Genomic DNA, 19,211 nt, shown 5'->3' on the forward strand with positions numbered 1-19,211 from the left:
GGGCCCCCCACGGGGACGTCCTTCCGCACCAGCTCCGCGGTGCCAAGCCCCTCGCGCCCGCTCACCACCAGCTCCACGCACCCTGCCCCCTCCACCACGTCCTCGGTGACGCACACGTCGCACCGACTCCCCACCACCAGCCGCCCGGAGCCCCAGCCTCCCCACTCCACCAGCAGGCCGACCCGCTCGTCCTTCCCATCTCCACACACCACGACGTCTCCTTTTGTCTCTCAATCTGTCGCTTCGTCTGGCATCCCGAGTATATCAAATACCATATCCATTTCTTCCCCACCTGCCTCCACTGCCTTGAGGTCTTCTGTCTCCCCTCTGCCCACCTCACCTCCGCCCCACGTCTCTGTTTTGTCCTCATCCAGCAGCACGGTCTTTCCTTCTTCGCCCCGGACCACACCCAGCCCCCTCCCCTCCCAAGCTCTGTCTTCCACCTCTCAGTCTACGTCTCTCACCTCCTACATCCCCACGTCTCATCCCATGTCGTCCACCATGGGAACGACAGCCATCCTCAGCTCTCCAGTGACCAACCTCACCTCTGGCCAGTCTAGTACCACTGTGCAGGCGACCACAGTGATCCTGCCCAGTTCCACCCTGGGTCACGGAAGCTCATCCTTGCATACTGAAGGCTCCTTGTCGACCCGGGGCACCTCTGTCTCTTCTCTGGTCACCTCTCCAACCGAGTCCTCAGGTAAGGAGTATCTCAGTGCCCACCTTCCAACCTTGGCCTCCTCCAGCTGAGCCTCCTCACTCTCGAGAGAAACCTGGGTCTGTCCTAAGTGGTCCCTGCCTCTTCTTGTCTCTCACTCCTTACGGACATCTGCGCTGTGCTATTCAATCCCAGGCCTCGCTCTCCACTCAGCTGGCCTCAGCCCTACCTGCGCATTGCTGACAGCAGCTCCCTGGTCATCATGGTGTGTGATTTCCTTTCTCCGCCGTAAGGCCTCCTTTCTCCTGGGTCGTAGGCTACTCTGCACACTGGCCATCTTCCCTCCAGTTCCGCTGGGGCCGGTCCTACGGCCGGTGCTGCTCCGCCTGCTGCCGGGGCACAGGCAGCTCGCCAGCAGTGTGTCCGCTGCGGCCACACCCTGCTCCCTCAGAGGACAGCCCCCTGCAGGGAGCTCCGAAGACGCCTCCCGTCTCTCTAGGGATAGTCACGTCCTCCCCGCTCCCCCTAACAGGCTCTGGCCTCAGCTGACCAGAGACAGGTCGGTGTTGGGCCACGAGGGAAGGAGCCTGAGAATAACTCAGCAGGAATCAGAAAACCCGTGACCTTGGAGTACTTCCAAAATAGCCGTTTCCAGAAGGAACACACAAAATCAGAGAGTATCAACCTTTGTTCCAATGCAAAGCTGTGAGGTCCGAGGTCAGCGGGGCTGGAACAAGGCAGATGGCCTGGGGCAGGGGCCAGAGTACAGGGGCAAGGCCCAGGGGAGACCCCACCCCGAGCAGGGCTGGGGGAGAGCGCACTCCGGGCAGGTAGGGCTCCTGATCCCGTGGGCAGCTCTGAGGCTTGCAGCCTGCTCCCTCCTCACTCGAGGGGGCCTCATTCATCAGCCTCACTCCTCCGTCCTCCTGTCTGGTGGGGGTTCAGATATGTGCCCGCCCTCCAGCCGTGCCCTAGGGCTGGCGTCTGACCACACCTATCTGGCTCCCAGGGATCTGCGATGTGAAGGAACTTCAGCAGGAGATCACATACAAAGGGTGCACAGCCAACGTGACAGTGGCCCGCTGTGAGGGCTTCTGTGCCACCTCGACCAGGTGAGCTGCTCGCCCCAGGCCTGGAGCCTGCCCAATCCAGAGCGAGGCAAGCTCCTGCCCCCAGGCAGCGTGCTAGCCCCGCAGGCTGCCAGGTCGGTACCCCACCTACATCACTGCCTGTCTTAGGCAAAGGTAGACCCTCTCCAACTGCCTGGGAGCTGGGGGGAGGGGGGATTGCACTGCCCTTCTCTCTGGAACAGTCTGGGAGAAGAAGGAGCACTCCAGGGGCCACGGCCCTGACCCACGTTCCTCGCTGTGGCTTCTTTGTAGCTTCAACGTCCACACAGAGCAAGTGGACACCCACTGCGGCTGCTGCTACCCTCTCAGCTCCTATGAGAAGCGGTTGGTGCTGCCCTGCTCAGACCCCGACGCGCAAGGACAGCAGCTGGTTCTCACGCTGCAGATGTTTAGCAGCTGTGCGTGCAGCACCCGGAGCTGTGGGGACTAGGGGACACAGCCCCCTGGGTGTGAGGACAAAGCACCGCTCCCGACACCACCCGCTCCCTACCTCCCCCTACGCTGGCTTGCTGTGTCCCGAAGCCCCCTGCTCCCACAAGGCACAGCGTCAGAGAGCCCCCGCACCCGGCTGGGCAGGGCGCCTGAAGGAAAGCGCACTGCCAGAAAGGGCTGCGGACCCTGACCAAGCCCAGCACTGGAATAAACTGTGGCCTCTTGAGCACGCCTGTCTGTCATCCACACAGCCCCCGACCTTTGATGGTGGCCACCCGCCCCTGCCGGAACTGGGCCCGGGAAGCAGCCTGGGTGGGGGCAGCGAGAAGGCCACTCTAGGGGGAGGCCTGAGAGGGGGCACATGAGCAGGGACGGGCGGGGCAGAGGCACCGGGCGGCAGTGAAGGGGGCCGCAACGACCCCACCACTGGGGAAGGGAAGGGAGGGTGGACCCGGCGCCAGCCAGCACCTCACCCTGGGGAAGGGACCACATCCGCCACGCACGACAATCCCACTGCCCACACGTGAGCCGGCACCGGTCAGTGCACTTGGACCGGCCCGAGAGCTCTGCTCGTGCTGCCTCCCACACACCCTAGGCAGTTGCGAGCCCCCAAGCCACACCCATGCAGAGTGGTGGGTGCAGGGGCCCCGCGCATGTGTGGTTGCAGTGGCACCAGCGCCCAGATGGTGACCCCCTCCAGGGACCTCCCTGAGACCCACACAAGAGCAAAGGGCCACCTGTGTCCCTTACCACCCCACGTGACTCCCCTACAGCCTGTCTCTGAGGAGGCCAGTCCCTGTGGATAAACCAGGAGACCCCACAGAGGACCAGGACACTCCCTGGGCCCCTCTAGGTGCGGACAGGAGACGTGTTTGCTTAGGACGAAACCACCAGCCAACACCCACCACCCATGTGGTACACACAGTCCCCTGTTCAGCTCTGCCCCCGCCCTGGCCACCTCAAGTGCAGACTGGCAGCTGGCACACAGTGACAATATGTGAGAGCCAAGGACATGTGAGAGGCGAGGACAGGAATAGACTGTGGAGGCCGAGCTCCTGCTCACACCGAGCACAGCCCTCTGCTCCCCAACCACACACAGAACCCTTCCCCCTGGCACAAGGTCCCCACGCCCTAGGAAAAGAAACTGGCTTCCCTTCCAGAATCTGTTTTGCTGCCCACACTTACTCTCTGATCACAAGCAAGAACCGGTCCGAGGCCACGAGGGCTGTGCTGAACTTAACTGAAACCCAACGATCAGAGAGGCTGGCCACACCCCTCTAGAGCGGCCAGCAGCCCCGCTGCCAACATGCTGTGACACAGGGGCCCCAGAGAGTCAGCACCATACATGTCCCTTCTCAGCCGCGGTGCTGGCCGCATGGAATTCAGCCCGGCCACCGGAGATGGTCTTGCTGGCAGTTGTGCTGAACACCAAGGTTTCTAACTTCTCGACTGTGGGCCCCGCTGCTGCTGCGGATGCTGCGCTGGCACGCTCGGGCCCAGCCACGTCTCCTGCACGGGGCATCACCTCCCCAAATGGCCAGACGGCCTAGTTAAGATCCAGCCGCCGCTGCTCTCAGACAATCAGAGGTGAGCTCTCAGCCAGAAAGCAGTGGCGTTTCGATACAATTCCAAACAAATCTACACCTTCCTCCACACCGGTAACCTCCCTGTAATCAAGGGGCTGAACCACACCACCATCCTGACCTGCACAGACACCAATCCCAGGCCCGCTCTCCCTTCTGACTCGGGCTCTTCCTTCTGACTTGGCCGCAGCGCGGGCTTTCTTATGCACAAGCTGGCATCCCCACCCCCACCCAAAGGGGTGCGGTCCGAGACGCAGGGCTGAGAGGCGCCTGTCGACTGGGCTGTTTATTTGCAGCAGGGCCATGAGGATACACAACAGGGATGAAGAAAACCCGACACACACAGGAGCCTGATCCTCCGTCCTCGTTGATTAAAACTGTTCTGACAGCAATTCACACAATCTCTGGGAGACGGTCTCTTTACTTGTGCGCAGCGTGAGACGGTACATCTGTAACAGAACACAGCAGGTCAGCGGGCACCCTCGGCAGAGAGCTCGGGGACGGCGGACAGCCACCTGAGCTCACCAGCTCAGCCCTCCCCGAGGCACCCACCGCTTCACAGAGACTTATGCAAGCGTGCTTTCAGCAGCGAAAACAAAACAAGCTTGATGACAGCAAAGGCCAGCGTGGAGCAGCTGGCATCTTCGCAGGCCCCGGTGGGGTACAAAACTGGGCGGCCACCCTAGAAAGCAACGTGGCAGCTCCTCGTGAAGGCACCCATGCACAGACCCCAGGCAGCTGCCTGCAGTCCGACCCGGGCGCCCCTAGGTGAAGTGAAAACAAGCATCTGCACAAAGGCACACAGCAGCTCTACTCAAAATGGCTCCAAACCAGTAGAGCCCAGGTGTCCGTCAAGAGGACTAGGCAAGCCAGCTGGGGGTGCCCGGCACAGGAGGGCCACACGGACATCACTGCTGGAGCTCAGAGCCAGGTCAGCACGATGGCAGGCCCTGCAGCGACGGTCTCAAAGGGAGGTCAGGGACCTTTCTGGAGTGATAAAGATGCTACACGTGTCAGTGTGGCAGGGGCACACAGGTGTGCATGTCTCCTGCGACTCACTACTACACTTAGGACCAACAGACCTCACTGTGCACACGTTTTATGACAAGAACAGCACAATTTTCTCGGACTTAGCAATTCCCTCGAGAAGTCTAACCTGGGCTTGCAGATTTGGCTCCAAACGCAGCAAGCATCCAATCTGGGTGGTTTTGGTGTGGATGATGCCAGCCCCCACAAAATTTGCAGGATTAGGATCAACTTCTTCCAGGAGTGCAGAACCAAACCCAATGATCTGTGCAACAGAGACGGGAGCGTAGGGCAGCGGCAACGGGCCACGGGCAGCAGGCCGGGCACCACGAGAAGGACAGCGACCCAACCGGCCTCCCTAGAGAGTGCTAGGCAGTGTCCCCACCCTGGGAGCGCCCACAAACAGGCCTTACCTTAGCTTTGGTGATTTCTGTGTCCATTGGATGCTTTGCCTTGAAAATGTTCTGCACTTCCTGTTGGGGACTAGTGAGGCAGAAACAAGAGTCACCACTCCGAGCCAGCTCAGAGCTGGGGGTGCCCGCCCCTGCTCCCACCCACTCACTTGCTCAACTGCTTCCAACGCTGAAAGAAATCCTGAGAAGCCATTTCTGTGGGCTGGAAAAATTTGTTGAGTGTGATAGGCAGCTTCACGGACACATTCTGAAAAGTCCCCCCATACCTGTGGGGCAACACAGAGAGACGTGGTAAACAAAGTAAACGCACAACTGAAAAAATCTGGAACTCAAGTAGAAGGCCAAATGTCTAGTCTGTGAATCAATGGAGCACAGGGAATGCCTGCTGATGGGGCCTGTCCCCTAACAGGGTGGGGTAGAGCATTCTGGAAGGGTGACACTGAGCTCCAGAGACACCTGGTGCAGCGGCATTTGCAGATGAGGGCCAACAAGCTGAGCGCGCCGCCCGGGCTTCTGTGCGCATGTCAGGGGCGCGCCGCCCTGTCCAGGCGCCGCCAGGCCGGTGAGACCAGGTCAGGGCGGGCCCCGGGCATGACTTCCCACAATCTCCTCACGTTTCACCCACAGTCCACATCCTACAAGTCTACAACTCCAAGGTGGTTTAAATGGTGTAGGGATAGGGGTGCCTGGGTGGCTTAGTCGGTTAAGCGTCCGACTTCCGCTTGGGTCATGATCTCGCGGTTCGTGGGTTCGAGCCCCGCGTCGGGCTCTGTGCTGACTGCCAGCTCAGAGCCTGGAGCCTGTTTCAGTCTGTGACTCCCTCTCTCTCTGACCCTCCCCTGCTCACGCTGTCTCTCTCTCTCTCTCCTAGAAATAAATAAAACATTTAAAAAATTTAAAAAAAAAATGGTGTGGGGATTTTCCTTCCTTCGTGAAGAGACTAGAGCAAGTGGCTGCCTACAGAATGAAACAAAAACCGGCATGTCTGTTTCCGTAAATTCTACAAGGTACATGGCCTTCAGTTCTCTGTGTTTCCAATGTTTGAAACCCCCCTTTTCCAAAACCCTAACCCTACAAATGCCTGCAGGGAACTGGGTGTTTGTATATGACCTGTCACGCTCACTGAAAAAGGACAGCAGTGAACCAAGCAGCAACACAAAACATGGTCTTTTAAAAAGAATCACAATGGTGTGTGTGTGCTCGGGGTGCGCACTAGGCAATCATGCACACCTCGACCGCCCCCTGCAGCTGCCGTCCGGGGCAGCAAGCACGCAGGGGCGCCCGGACCCAGTAGGCCCCAGCCCCGCAGTGTGGGCCCCTCAGAGCCTCAGCGCTGGGGCAGAGCGGCCTCGCGTTTCCCAGACGCCGCACCTACAGTGCCACGTGCCCGCAGGTACCAGCGTTTGCCAGGGCTCCCCACTCGACCCTCACGATGCCCTCTGAAGGGAAGGACGCTAAGGCTCAATGAGGACGAAGGGCTCCCGGGGACGAGGCTGCGCCCAGGCACGGCGCATATGATGCCCGCCCTCCCCGCCCCCCCCGCAGCTCCAGGCAAGAGCGGCTGCTGGTCCGGCCCACGGGTCCTTACCGGAACTGGATGTTGAGGATGGGCGCCTCCGTGAAGTCAGACACACACTCTATGTTGACGACCTGCTGCACCTGCGCGCCACCGTCCACGGTCGGGTCCACAGGCTTGGTCTGCAAGCTCAGATGTGTACGTGTCAAGGAGGCCATGCCAACATTGGGGAAGTGTGTCTGAGCAGAGAAGCCCTGAAACCTTCTAGAAGGGGGTCTGTAAGAGTCAGAGCTCATGCTCCTGATCCTGAACAAAACCCTTAAGGCAGTTGATCCTACATTTTTAATTGGCTTTACAATCAATGTTTCAAATTTATCTCAAAATAAAAACGGACCTAGCTTGGGGTAGGCAGGTGGCAGCATCCTTCTCGGTCAAGCTGGGGCATTCCTAACCCTCACTCTGTTTCGTTGGCCCAAAAGAGGTTTGGATACAAAGCTGGCACTAGCAGGAAAGTTCTAACTGCGTTTCTGGTACTCATGTGGGACGAGACTCCGGTGTGAACAGGGCCGCCAGAAATAAGCACAGCTCACCCCAAGTGTGCAGCACCGGGGCCCCAGCGGCCATAGGCCCCACTCGCCCTGTTCTAAGCGGCCACTCGGGGAAACTCCCAGAGAAGGGTATCGGAGCTCAGAGGGACTTAAAAATTATGTGGCAGGAGAACAAAACAAGGGAAAACAAAAGGGACTCCAAGGAACCAAGTGACCCAGGAGCAGATGCCCGAGTGTCAGTTTTCCACACGTGACCGCGAGCTCCCTGTAAACACGAGGCAGCCACTTGGAGGCGCTGCAGCAGCCGGAGTGCCTCCTGCATCTGATAAAGAGCGACTTCCTCAAAGCCCTCCTCTAAATCCCAAATGCCCCAGCTGGGGCGCAGGACACGTGAGACCAAGGATATTCATCTGAAGGTCATCTGAACAGATTAGTGTTGGAGAGAAATTTAAGAACTGCGTGGAGGTCTTATTCCCATAGAATATAAACATCCGGCCTAGAAGGGAAAAAACAATTCCTTTCACACGCATCCAGAGCATTAACCGTGAAACACAGAAGAGTGGCTGCGGTCACTTGAGTTCCAGGTAGGCCGCTGGGGTAACTCCCCCTCTCCATCTGAGGTGGGAGGTGCCTTTGTTGGGACACGGCCCAGCCTGGGACCTGGGACAGAGGCCTTGGCCACCACCTCCGGGGAGGCCTGGGCAGACCGGCATCCCCGACAGCGATGCCCCTCACCACCGCCACAGCAGCCCATGAGCCGTGTGCCGCAGACGAGGCGGACACGCCGACGTGATCAGTTACTTAACATCGCCACAGAAACGCGTACATAAATGTTTCTAAACACGCTTATACCCTCTGAGTTCAGAGTGGAAAATGGACTTCAAATACCATGGAGAGGACCAACCTGTCCAGCACCGCCCCGCCCCCAGCTGACACTGCCACCGCTGGGTGCATGGGAGGCTGTCACACCTGGCGGAAGGCCTGGAGCGCAGCACCTTCACCAGGACAAGAAGGGTGCCTTGGTGCCTGCTCTCAGCACAGAGCTCCCAGGAGGTTTCTGGCAACCCTCCTGACGGCCCTACAACGCCCCTGGGGGCAGGGCTCCCACTTCTCCCATTTCCCACACTGGCACTTGCTCTTGTGGAAAAAAGGGGGTCCTCACAGGGCTCAGAGAAGGCGCCCAAGAGGGAGGCAGGTGGTCATCAGTCCACAAGGGGCCCCCAGCAACATCCTGATGGAGAGCAGACACAGTTTTCTTTGCCGGGGGGAATTCGCAAGCTTTTCTAAAAACTGTGGTAAAATACATACAATATAAAAAGTACCGTCTTCCCCGACTCTAAGTGCACCGCTCACTGGCACTGAGCACCTTCACACTGCTGTGCAGCCGTCCCCACTCTCCGTCTCCAGAACTTTCCATCTTCCCAAATGGAAACCCTGTCCCCGTGAAACAGGGACCCCCAGCCCCTCCCCCAGCCCCAGCGCCCACCGTCCACTCTGTCTCCGGGAACCTGGAGACCCCAGGGGCCTCGCGGGAGTGGGTCACACATGAGCATCACGTCCCCGGGTCCATCCACGGTGTGGCAGTGTCAGAGTGTCCCTCCCCATCAGGGCTGAGCCACATCCAGGGTGCGGACGGACCGCGTCTGTCTATCCATCTCTCGGTTCCCCAGGTAAACAGGAACTGTGGGTCACACGCTCGCTCCGGTGTCAGTGTTCGGAGGCCCCGCACGCTGTTCGCCACAGCAGCTGCAGGAGCTCCCGCTCCCGCCACAGGGCCCGGGGGGCTGCACACGTGGTTCCTGCTGTTTTGACAGCCACCATCCTGACGGCTGAGGGGCGGCGCCTTACTTCTGATCTACACCTCCCTGATCATTAGTGATGGGGCATCTTTCCAGGTACTGGTCGCCAGGTGTCTGTCTTCTTTGGAGAAATGCCTGTTCAAGTCCTCTGCCCATTTTTTAATTGAGTTGTTTTTCTGCTGTTAAATTCACATTCTATATATGTTCTATTCCAGAAACAAAACCTTTACCAAATACATGACTTACAAACAGTTTCTCCCCATATAACTGAGTGAAAAGCTTTTTGTTAAGTAATTAAACACATACCTAAATTCTGCCGAAATTCAGACTTCAGTCCAATTTGAAGCAACTGGTTTTCAAACAGCACACCATTATTCTTACAGACAAACCTTGGGAAAGGGACAGCATGTGAGTCACTCAAAGGTACCCGATGAAAATGTAAAGATTTGTTTTGAAAAAGGGTTTAACAAACAAAAAAGCCAGAAAAGCCTTTATGGGACACGAGGTAAAGGAAAAGGAGAAAAATACTCAAGGGAACACCAGTGCAAGTGCCCTCTAGACAGAACACGAGCGGAAAGCAGTGACAGGGCACACCCGAGACATGACTGCACAGGAGGGGGCGGGGCAGTGCTCTGCCCATGAATGTGCCAGTCCACAACCCTTCTCCACAACTCAGACAGGTGCCCCAGGGCACAGCAGACACTCCCAGGCCGGACCCCAGGTGGTCTCACCTGACAAAGGGCGCGGGCCAAAACTCTGGGCACGACCACTAGTACCACTGCCCGCACATGAAGAACTCTCAGTCCAGAGAGGGCACTGGGGCAGGGCACACTGACACGTGGAGGCCAGCAGGGCATCCAGGGAGACCAGGAGACAGACCCTCCATGGCAGCAGCCCCCACAGCCCAAAATCTCCAAGTCCTGCTGTGCTGGGGCCTGGTGAAGCTCAGAGCTACCGCGTCCCGTCCCCATCCCGTTTCGTACAAAGGGGCCGGCAGACACCTTGTATTCAGACACCTTGCAGACGGCATTCAGGGCTGCTCACGTGCGTGCACGACCCCCGCCCCCACCCCAGCGCCAAGCACGGTCTCAGCAGAGGCAGAAGGAGGTACCGCTACTTCAGAGACAACCAGGCCCGGTCTGCCCTCCATACCTGCCCCACAGAGCTGTGCTCCCCTCAGACCCTAAGGCTGCCTTTTGCTTCATCCAGCACTCCCCATCTCAATACAACGGGCTCCCTCTCCCGCTCAGGCCCCACACAAAGCCTCACAAGGTCAAATGCACAATGTTCTGAGATGTGTGTGACCACACTTGCCCGGAACTGATCCCAAGGGGACAGACAGAAGTGACTGGGCAGCAGAGCTCAGCACATCCCTGCCCCTGCAGACCTGAGAAGGGACCAGCCCGCTGCACCCCACCCTCAGATGCACTCTGCAGCATACATGGCACTGCTGGTTTGGGCTAAACCACTTTAATCTGACACTTGCCAAGGAGATGGCAAGGGTATTGACTAATGACCCATTAGGTGATAGATGTAGCTTAATAGTCAACAGCTGGTGGGATGGTTGTTGTTTAATGGGTCACCCCGACCAAAACCTGACCCGGTGGGATTATAGGTTTATAACAAGCACCTGCAAAAGCCTCGGGACTGTGCAAACCTTCCCCAGACTGCAAGCAGTGCTGGTCCCGGAGCACCCTGCACTCATACCCACACCCAGCCCTCGCCAGACACCTCACCAACCCTCTGAGGCTGCAGCACGGCCGACAACCAGAACCCTCACCCACTGGCTGGGGTGCCTGGAAGTAGGCAAGCTGCTGAGCAGATGGCTCCAAGGGCTCCCCCCGCAGCCAGCGCCCCCACCAGGCCTCCCGCCCTGCCGTGCACGCGAGGAAGCCTATGGCCCAGGCACCGTGCACACCTGCACACACAGTGAGAACTAAGAACGCTGGGTAAAATCCCTGCCCCAGGCCACCGCCCAAGCCAGGACGCCCAGCTTCGAGCCGGCACTGTCCCCAGGTACACATGCCGCTTTGATACCAAGGGCCTCGCAACGTGGGGTCCGCGGTGCTTGTCAGTTTCAAGCTCAGCACTTCTAGAAGCCACCGATGGCAACGCGCACCCATCCAAACCCACCTCTCCTCATCGTCTTCAACGAGCAACAGGAAGTAAGAATCAGCACGCACACGGACACCGAGACACAGGGAACTGCGCGCGCAGAGGAGCCCTGCTGCTGTCGGCACGACCCAGGAGGGCGCGGGGCTGCTCCGTGAAGGCGCTCCTCTCCGGCCAGCCGGCATGCCCCCCGCACCAGGCTGAGCCCTGCCACGCCCCCCGCCGGACTTGAGACTGGCAGGGACTCGAGGGACAGAGAGCAAACAGGGAAAAGGCTTGGAACCACACGGCTAACAAAGCAGGAAAGGAAACACGCTGCGCAGAGCTGCAGGGTGTGGGGGCCCGTCCAGCGCTCACAGGCAGTGGGGGCCGCATGCACAGCAGGCACATGGCATCTCCACAAAGGCAAGACAGGAAGGGACTGAGAGCATGTGTTAACAAGGAAGGAGAGGCTGGGCGCCTGCAAGGCACACACAAAGTGGCGCTGAAGTCAGAGCCAGAAGGGGCACAGATGGACAGCAGGGCGCAGGGGACAGAGGGGCACAGCCGCAGATGGCTGAGAGGCCAGCATGCGCCTCAGACACATGGACGGCCAGTGCCTGAAGCGCTTCCTTTGCACCCGATCTTGGGGACAGTGAGCAACCGCACCTCATGAGAGCGGACAGTCCAGGCAGCTGCAGGGGCGGTTCCAGAGCAAGCCCGCCTGGCAGCCCAGAGTCCTGAGCTCTGCCAGGAGGCACCAGGGCACTTTGGACCAGGTAATGTGGACTCTGGGCCCCAGAAAGTGGTCAGAGGAGGAGAGAGCCCCTGTGTCGAGGACCCAGGGGACCAACTACCTGGCAAAGTTGTCTTCAGAGCCGGGAGCCAGTGGCGCCACCGCAGAGGGGGAGTCTGAGAACACGTCCACGAGCAGCCCGCCGGAGGACGGTGGGGGGCCCGCGGGCGCAGGGGGCGCGGCCCCCAGACCCAAGAGGTCTGCCGATGGAGAAGGTGTGGACTGGAAAACAGGGAAGGAGACGGTCAGCGGGGAACCTCCGGACACGCCATGGCCAAGCAAGCGCGAGTGCCCACGCCTCCCTCCAGGGCTCTGGGCCAGGCTGCACAGGGCAAGGGCCCAGCACGAGAGGGGCGACCGCAACCCCAGAGCCAAGCCTGAAGGTCAGTCACCATCTCACACGACTGCAAAGACAGCCAACCTGTTTCCATGAAGGTTATTTGAACAGGGAAAAAAAAAGTTCTGAAAATACTTTTGCCATAAAAGAAATCAAAAAGAGACGAGACCATGCACGTTACTGTCAGCATCCAAGAGCGAGATTAAGTTTGAAGACATGAAGAAGTAGGCAAGCAACTTTAGGTGCGTTCTTGGTTTACCCACATTAGGTTTTATTGAGTTACAGAGAACAAATAGATCAAAAGCCTACAGACCATTCGTTTCTTTAAACGGTTACTTTTTAATCCTAAGCAAAAGAAAAAGCCACTGGGGGCCACACTCAACACAAAGCACTTGCCCAAGCTGCCACTCCCACTCTGACCCCGCACCTCTGCAAACGCATGGGGCTCTGCCTGTGACCAGGGGCTATGTCACTGCAAGAACCAGGGATGAGCCGCTCTGCTTTGAGGACTCGTCTTGAATAACTTTTGAATGTCCCACTAAACATTCATGAAAGTAAACATCGGTTTATAGTTACCTGAGACTACACCCTGACATCATCGTACATCACTGCATTAACACTCTGCTAGGTTTAACACACGCTTGTCTACCCTGAAGCGACAGTTGAAGGAGGCCAAGTACCCTCCTCCCCCGCTCTGGGCGCTAGCCAGTCACACTTTCGGGCCAGGCCTCTTACAGTCACTTGCTTCCCGTGTGGCCACGCTGAGCAGTTACACACAAAAATCAATGTGAGTATAAATAACTGGTCATTTCTCTTTCAGGTTCAGTTAAAAAATGTCCTGAGACATTACACCGTAGGTATGTCATATCACGTGCAAATTCTATTCCAAGACACAGGCATCACAAAACGTGTGCTCTGCATGACGGCCCCTTCTCCCCAGCCCTGCTGAGGCCGACCTCAGGAAGGGGAGAGCCTGGGAGAGGAGGGGCCTGGAGGACGGGGACCCCAGCAGAGCTATCAGGAGCCTCTGCAACATCAGCCAACGGCGTCTGCACGTGGCCTTCTAGGTGGTTCCTGGCCCTCGCTGCACCAGCAGCAGCGTTCCCGGGAGCACGGCTACGGTGACACTTTTTCTGACGCTGACCACCTGAGGAGGGTCAGGAGCAGAACGCGGGTGGCTCTGAACCTGGCTCTGAATTATGCAAGGAAGGCATCTGTCGTAGCTGACGAGCTACAGCCTACGTGGGAATTACGGGGACCTCGTCCCCTCTGCCACCCTCTGCAAGATCTTTACCACTGGTTCCTGAGTAACAGTTCAAATACTTCTTAAAACAGGAAAATCTTTTGCCCAGTGAAGTCAAAACGCACCCCAAAAGTTACAGCAGACAAAAGCAAGGCTGTTCTGCCGGGAAGCCCCACCTGGACAGCCATTCTCTGCCCCGAGGCAGGCGTGCGGGGACCATTGCTGCCTCCCGCCTCCCCCAGGACCCAGGGAGACCCTCCTCAGAGTCTGCCTGACACCCATCCGCACAAGCACCCCTCTTCGCCCTGACGGCAACGGGGGCAGTGCCGGGGCAGCAGGAAGAGCCCCACGCGGCACCGGAGTGCGTGCGGCTCCAGCTCTACCAGCAGCCCGAAAGCCTGGGCCCACACGCCCAGCAGAGGTGGCCCCGCACCACAGGAGATGCTCCGTACGCACAGAGAGGCAAGCAGGGGCCACAGGTGCTTGGGCCCCAGGCCACGGGAGGCGGGCCTGCGGAGAGCAGCCGGTACAGAGAAAACCTTGCAATGTTATCTGTGACCCTGAGGAAGACACTCTGACCAATTCGACACCACAGTGCCACACACCGCTGTCTCCCACGTATAATCCAGACGCCCCCCACCCCCCCGAGGTGGGAAGGAAGACAAGAGGAGGATTTTGGCCAGGAGGGACCCCTCCCCTTTCCTGTCCTGCTACTCTGGCCTCAGCTCCCCAGCCCCCACCAAGGCCCTTCCGCTTCGGAGGGCTCTCTGATCAGACCCCCGGCCATCTGAGCACTAAGGTGGGAACTGACACAACCGTGACACTCTCCGCAGCACTGGCAGCTCTCAGCTCAGAAGGGCCATCTGCTCACGACCACGCACATCCACGCGCCAAGCACCCAGCTGCCAGGCACCGCTCAGGGCTGAGTAGAGAGCTCGCGGCCGGGACGTAAAACGTCTGCCGAGTTAACCTGGGACAGTGCCCCTGCCCCCCACCCCTGAGAACGTGCCAACCCAAAATGTTACGTCTCGTCACAGCTGCTTCTCCAAGTGGGGCTCCCTGATCACACCAGGGTCAGGAAGGGCTCACCGGAATTCTTAGTGCCACAGGCTGGACGTAGCCAGGCAAACCCAGCGTGGCCAAAGGCCTGGTACGTGTGTGCGTCTCAGGAAAAATTAAGTAAGCACCAAATAAGGAGGGACCAACGACAACTGTCAGAACAGACATTAGAACCCGTTTCCTGTGCTCACATTGGCGCACTCGGCTGGAGGCCTGAGCGGCCCGAGAGGAGGGTGCAGGCCACCTCTCGAGGCACAGACCAGCCACCACAGCGTCTCCTGCTTTGTGCACATCTGTCTTCAGGTGACGCCACCGGCAGAGGAGCCACAGCCCCCACCACCACGGGAAACGCCAGACCTGACCCAGCACAAGCACCAGTTCATGCACAAACGTGCAGAAATCACACCACTTCACAAACCCAATCTACCAACAAAACCCCAGCACTGGCAGGACCTTCAGGGCCTCCTCACAGGCAAGAGCCCACATGACTGCCAGGGACAGCCCGGCCCAGATCTGCTCTGCGCCCAGAGGACAGGGTCAGAGGCACGGAGTGTGCAAGGCCAGCATCATTAAATTGCTCAGGGGCAGAGGGACGATGACCATGTGGAGAAAAAGCATGTCTTTATCATTCACTCCAAAACCAGTTCATGAAACTCCACTACCTGAAACTACAGAGCAGACACCACACCTGAAGGCCCAGACTAAAGCAGGCACCTCCCAGAAGCATCAGGACCCAGGTGACGGGGCCTCACTATGACGGGACTCTGAGCCAAGCGGCCCAGTAAGGCCTGAATAGAGGGTTTGTAACAGGCCCAGGGTCCTCGGCTTGAGGGCCAGACGCACGGTCAATGGGGACACACAAGTAGACCAGGGGCCAGGCAGCAGACGCCATCAAGGAGCACAATGGCTCAGACGGGAGCACGCTCTCGACAAGCCCACCCCCAAGGCCTTGGTCTGTCCTCATGGGAGCATGTCACCTCTGACAGTCCTCCTCACAAAGGCCACCTGATACCACTAAGAGGCACTGTTCATGCCCCTGGGCCAACATCCTAGAGAGGACACAAAGCTCTCCAGGCTTCCTTCCAGAACGGACAAGCAGAAAGCCCACAGTCCCAGGGAGCTAGCCAGGGTACCCAGCTGGCAGATGTGTGGCAGGGCTGGCGTGCGTGTTCCCCACGAAGCTGTTGCTCCAGAGAGGGAGAGAAAAGAAACAAACACAACCCTCAAAATGACATCTCCCACCTGACACACTTCAAAAAATATGATTTCGTTTATACATGAATATCCTTACCACGTCACACAGAAAAGGGAAACCGGTTCTAATCCAAGTAACTACTGAAAACCTCTAAGAACAGCACGAGGCTTGAGGTGGGTCCACTCTAAACCAACAAAGAGTAGCCAGACAGGCCTCCCACACAAGGCAGTCCCGCAGAAGCAGCAAGCAGTCACGTCGTCTGAACCAGAGTCAGGACAGAGAGGAAATGGACTCTGGGCCTGAGACAGCGGTCCGAAGGACAGTCTGGAAGACAAGGCCCAGGCGTCTAGGGGAGAACAGCTTCTGGAGGTCAGAGGTGAAAGAAAGGTGAAGGTGTAAGCTTGGTCCCACCACTACGTTCTTGGCACACACTTCACACTTAACAAAAAATTCTCCCCAACAGGCAGATGCTCTGCTGGTGCCGAACCTCAGGGACCAGGCGACCCAGGAGCTCATGCGGGGCACTGCCATCAGAAAGGGACCCACCGCGGCGCTGGCCGGGGCAGGCTCAGGGCCCCCATTGACATCGGCGCTCCTCTCCCGCTTGGCCTCCTCCAGATCTGTCACTGTGTTTGGGCCCTTCTTCTTCTTGAGCTTGGCCAGGATGGAAGACTCGCGCTCCGGAAACGGTGGCATCTCTTCCAGGACAGTCGCCTGGAGAAGGAAACCCAGAGTCATCACAGCTGCAAGCCCCGCGGCTTCTGGCCCCAGAACAAAGGACAGTGCAGCAGGGCTCCCGCGCCCCCCGGGGCCTACCAGGATGTCGGTGCTGGCCACCGTGCTGAGCCGCAGGTACTCCACGGCCCGCTGCTGCAGCTCCACGTCCGCGTTCTTCAGCTGGCTGTCACTGCGCAGCACGTCCTGAATGGTGGTCTTCACCTCCGGGAACAGGTTCACGAACTTGATGTAAGTGGACAAGAGCAGCGCCCTGGTGGGGACGCTGCACAGATGGAACTTGGAATGCAGCAGGTGGAACTGGATCAGGGGGCTGTGGGGCACAGACAGGGTGGCAGCGTGTCATCCCCCGCACGCACGCCCCTGCGCCTGGCTGGGCACGCACATGTCTCACCCACAGGCCTGAGGCGGGGAGTGGCTTGAGGAAACGGACCCACGATAGACCAGAGCGACCGCAGTCCAAGAAAACACACTTCCCTGCGGGTAACGGGAGTCACGTGACCACCCCTCTGCTGTCGGCAAGAATCCCAACTTTTGCACAGCTCGAACGGAAATAAAAACGTATGAATCCAGAGTGGGGGTGCTCTTGCTCTGCTGTCCCAACCTCTGCTCGGCCATCAGGTGAGAACCAGGAGGCACAGAGCCGGCATCACAGTGCAGTGCTCACCTGACCCCCACAGGGTCTCTCACCTGGATCTGGGGTCCCCCGCTATCAAGTTTCCAAACTCTCCCAGGATGTAGCCGCCCACTTTGACCAGGTTCTCGTGGCACGCCGGAGCCTGAAGAGCCTGTGAAACCGTGAGCACTCTGAGCCTGGTGCGCGGAAGCTCACGGCACAGAGAGACGAGAGGTGTCCCACAACAGGATAAAGTTGCTAAGTGGTGGTGATGCGCCAGAACTACCCGGAATTCAGGTTGCTTTCCTGCACGGCCCATTTTTCACGTTAGTGCAAGCTTCCCCTGGAGCTTCCCCAAGAACCCCTGGCTTCAGTACCCGCCCCTTCCTTGCCGCTTCAGCAGGTAGGTCAGTAGCAAGGAGGCGCCAAAGGCAGAGATGTGGCCAATACCAGCCCCGGAACGAAAGTCGTGCTCTACTTGGGCCCCAGGTGAGGCCAGGTGCACAGCGGCACCCTCCGGGGACACACACCCCTCACCAAAGGAGACCCTGCACATGCAGGAGACAAGGCCCAAACAGAGGCGCTGTCCCCGGCACAGGCACTGGGACCTCCCAGAACAGTAGGTAGGAGGCACAGGGAGGCCAGCGATGCCCACCAGAATCCCACGCCTTAGCCGGAGGGTGCGTCTGGGCCATACCTCAAACACCGTCTTGGCAGCGTAGCCCTGCACGTCGTCCCGGTTGATGACAATCTGAATGACGCGGTACCACACCTCCTCACTCACGTAGTCGCCGGCAATCCGGATCAGGTTCAGGATGGTGTCCACATACCATGTGTAGTCCACAGCATACTTCTCCGCCAAGATGGCGACTTTCAGCACCTGCAGGGGGCGGATGCTCAGGGCAGCTGCTCTGGGCTCCGCAGCCACCAGCGCTGCATCAACTCCAGGGCCTCGGGAGGACCTGAATGCACACACGTGCCAAAGCTTGGGTGTGCAAGAAGCTTCCACAAAATTCTCAAGGGAGCCCAGAGAGTTTAAGACTTGCAGATTTCCCTGGGGAAAGGCAAACCACCCTCCAGGAATAGCCTGGGAGGGACACGCTCTAGGAGAACACACGGGAGGGCCGGGTCATGGCTGCCCCACACCACCGCAGATCATACCCTGGGCAGCCCTTCCCAGCAAGCCTGCTCTCAGAGGGGCAGGGCTCTCTGGGTCTTCTCCTACCCTAGCCAGTCTTCCTCAACTCTGTACAGGGGATCCCCACCCACTCATTTACCCCCACGCACTCCAGAGGGCTCTGTGGGCCACACACACTGCCCAGGGGCAGTGGCACCAGGCTGTCCCAAAGCAGACCCTCCCCCCTAATGCCAAGTCACATTCTTAGGGCACTGAGCCCCCCACACGGCATCAGCTGCCAACACTAGACTGTGTCCCTCACACAGGTGCCTGTCTTTACAGCCCACCTTCCTGCTCCTTTGCCCTCCTGACCATGCCCCCAGAGCTCCTGCCGGGGCCTGGCTACCACCTGTCGCTCCGCCCACTCTCTGGCCTCCGCAGTGACTCTCCACTGTGATCCTAGAACATCATTCCAAAATTCACTCTGCGCCACTCCCTCGGCTTAAATCCTTCGAGCCCAGAGCTCACCCTGAAGCTGAGCACTCGGGACCCCTCACCACGATGCGGGAGAGCAGCCTCACTGCCTTCTGCCACATACACCCTGCTCCCACCACACTGAGCCACCTCCTTGCCTCCCAGTGGCCCACCCCCACGTACCACCATCCTCTTGTGACAAGCTCATTGCCACATCCTGTAGAAGCCCCCCAGAACCCCATGACAATGACTCCCAAAGCCCCCCCCAGGGTCTAGAGCCCTGCCTCTACCAATCCTCACCCACACTACAAGCAGGTCCACCATCTTGCCTATGACCTGGCCTCCCTGTGGACAGAAAGGACCCCTATGGGCAGGGCAAGCGGCGGATCCAGGTATGGGCGCCCAGCAGCTAACACAACCATGGGCACACGATATGACACACC

At 58.8% G+C, this 19,211-nt stretch overlaps 2 protein-coding genes across 3 annotated transcripts in view; one reads left to right on the forward strand and one right to left on the reverse strand.

Annotated features, from left to right (window-relative positions):
• Positions 1 to 339: 339 nt before the first annotated feature.
• Positions 340 to 2,339, forward strand: LOC120223444 (mucin-6-like). The gene is made up of 3 exons (XM_039221591.1): positions 340 to 700; positions 1,668 to 1,770; positions 2,041 to 2,339. The coding sequence occupies exons 1-3, from the start codon at positions 490 to 492 to the stop codon at positions 2,216 to 2,218; spliced, it is 492 nt and encodes a 163-aa protein (XP_039077522.1). The 5' UTR covers positions 340 to 489; the 3' UTR covers positions 2,219 to 2,339.
• A 1,732-nt stretch (positions 2,340 to 4,071) lies between these two features.
• The window catches only part of AP2A2 (adaptor related protein complex 2 subunit alpha 2), an 87,790-nt gene continuing 72,650 nt past the window's right edge, over positions 4,072 to 19,211 (reverse strand). For both annotated transcript variants that reach the window (XM_039221505.1, XM_039221504.1), the window contains exons 11-22: positions 17,875 to 18,057; positions 17,252 to 17,349; positions 16,643 to 16,874; positions 16,373 to 16,540; positions 12,054 to 12,214; positions 9,412 to 9,494; positions 7,713 to 7,802; positions 6,831 to 6,954; positions 5,392 to 5,508; positions 5,243 to 5,312; positions 4,960 to 5,094; positions 4,072 to 4,252 (exon numbers count right to left, since the gene is read on the reverse strand). In XM_039221505.1, the coding sequence (XP_039077436.1) occupies positions 4,175 to 4,252; positions 4,960 to 5,094; positions 5,243 to 5,312; positions 5,392 to 5,508; positions 6,831 to 6,954; positions 7,713 to 7,802; positions 9,412 to 9,494; positions 12,054 to 12,214; positions 16,373 to 16,540; positions 16,643 to 16,874; positions 17,252 to 17,349; positions 17,875 to 18,057 (1,539 nt within the window). In that variant the 3' untranslated portion in view covers positions 4,072 to 4,174. The remainder of the gene's footprint in view (positions 4,253 to 4,959; positions 5,095 to 5,242; positions 5,313 to 5,391; positions 5,509 to 6,830; positions 6,955 to 7,712; positions 7,803 to 9,411; positions 9,495 to 12,053; positions 12,215 to 16,372; positions 16,541 to 16,642; positions 16,875 to 17,251; positions 17,350 to 17,874; positions 18,058 to 19,211) is intronic.

The sequence above is a fragment of the Hyaena hyaena genome, unplaced genomic scaffold (assembly GCF_003009895.1).
Source record: "Hyaena hyaena isolate Hyena2069 unplaced genomic scaffold, ASM300989v1 scaffold_989, whole genome shotgun sequence".
Classification (NCBI taxonomy): Eukaryota; Metazoa; Chordata; class Mammalia; order Carnivora; family Hyaenidae; genus Hyaena; species Hyaena hyaena.

Coding starts and splice junctions, on each gene's coding strand:
- LOC120223444 (XM_039221591.1), top strand. CDS start 490: ATGTCGTCCACCATGGGAACGACAGCCATCCTCAGCTCTCCAGTGACC. Junction 701..1,667: donor CTCTCCAACCGAGTCCTCAG/GTAAGGAGTATC, acceptor TCTGGCTCCCAG/GGATCTGCGATGTGAAGGAA. Junction 1,771..2,040: donor TTCTGTGCCACCTCGACCAG/GTGAGCTGCTCG, acceptor GCTTCTTTGTAG/CTTCAACGTCCACACAGAGC.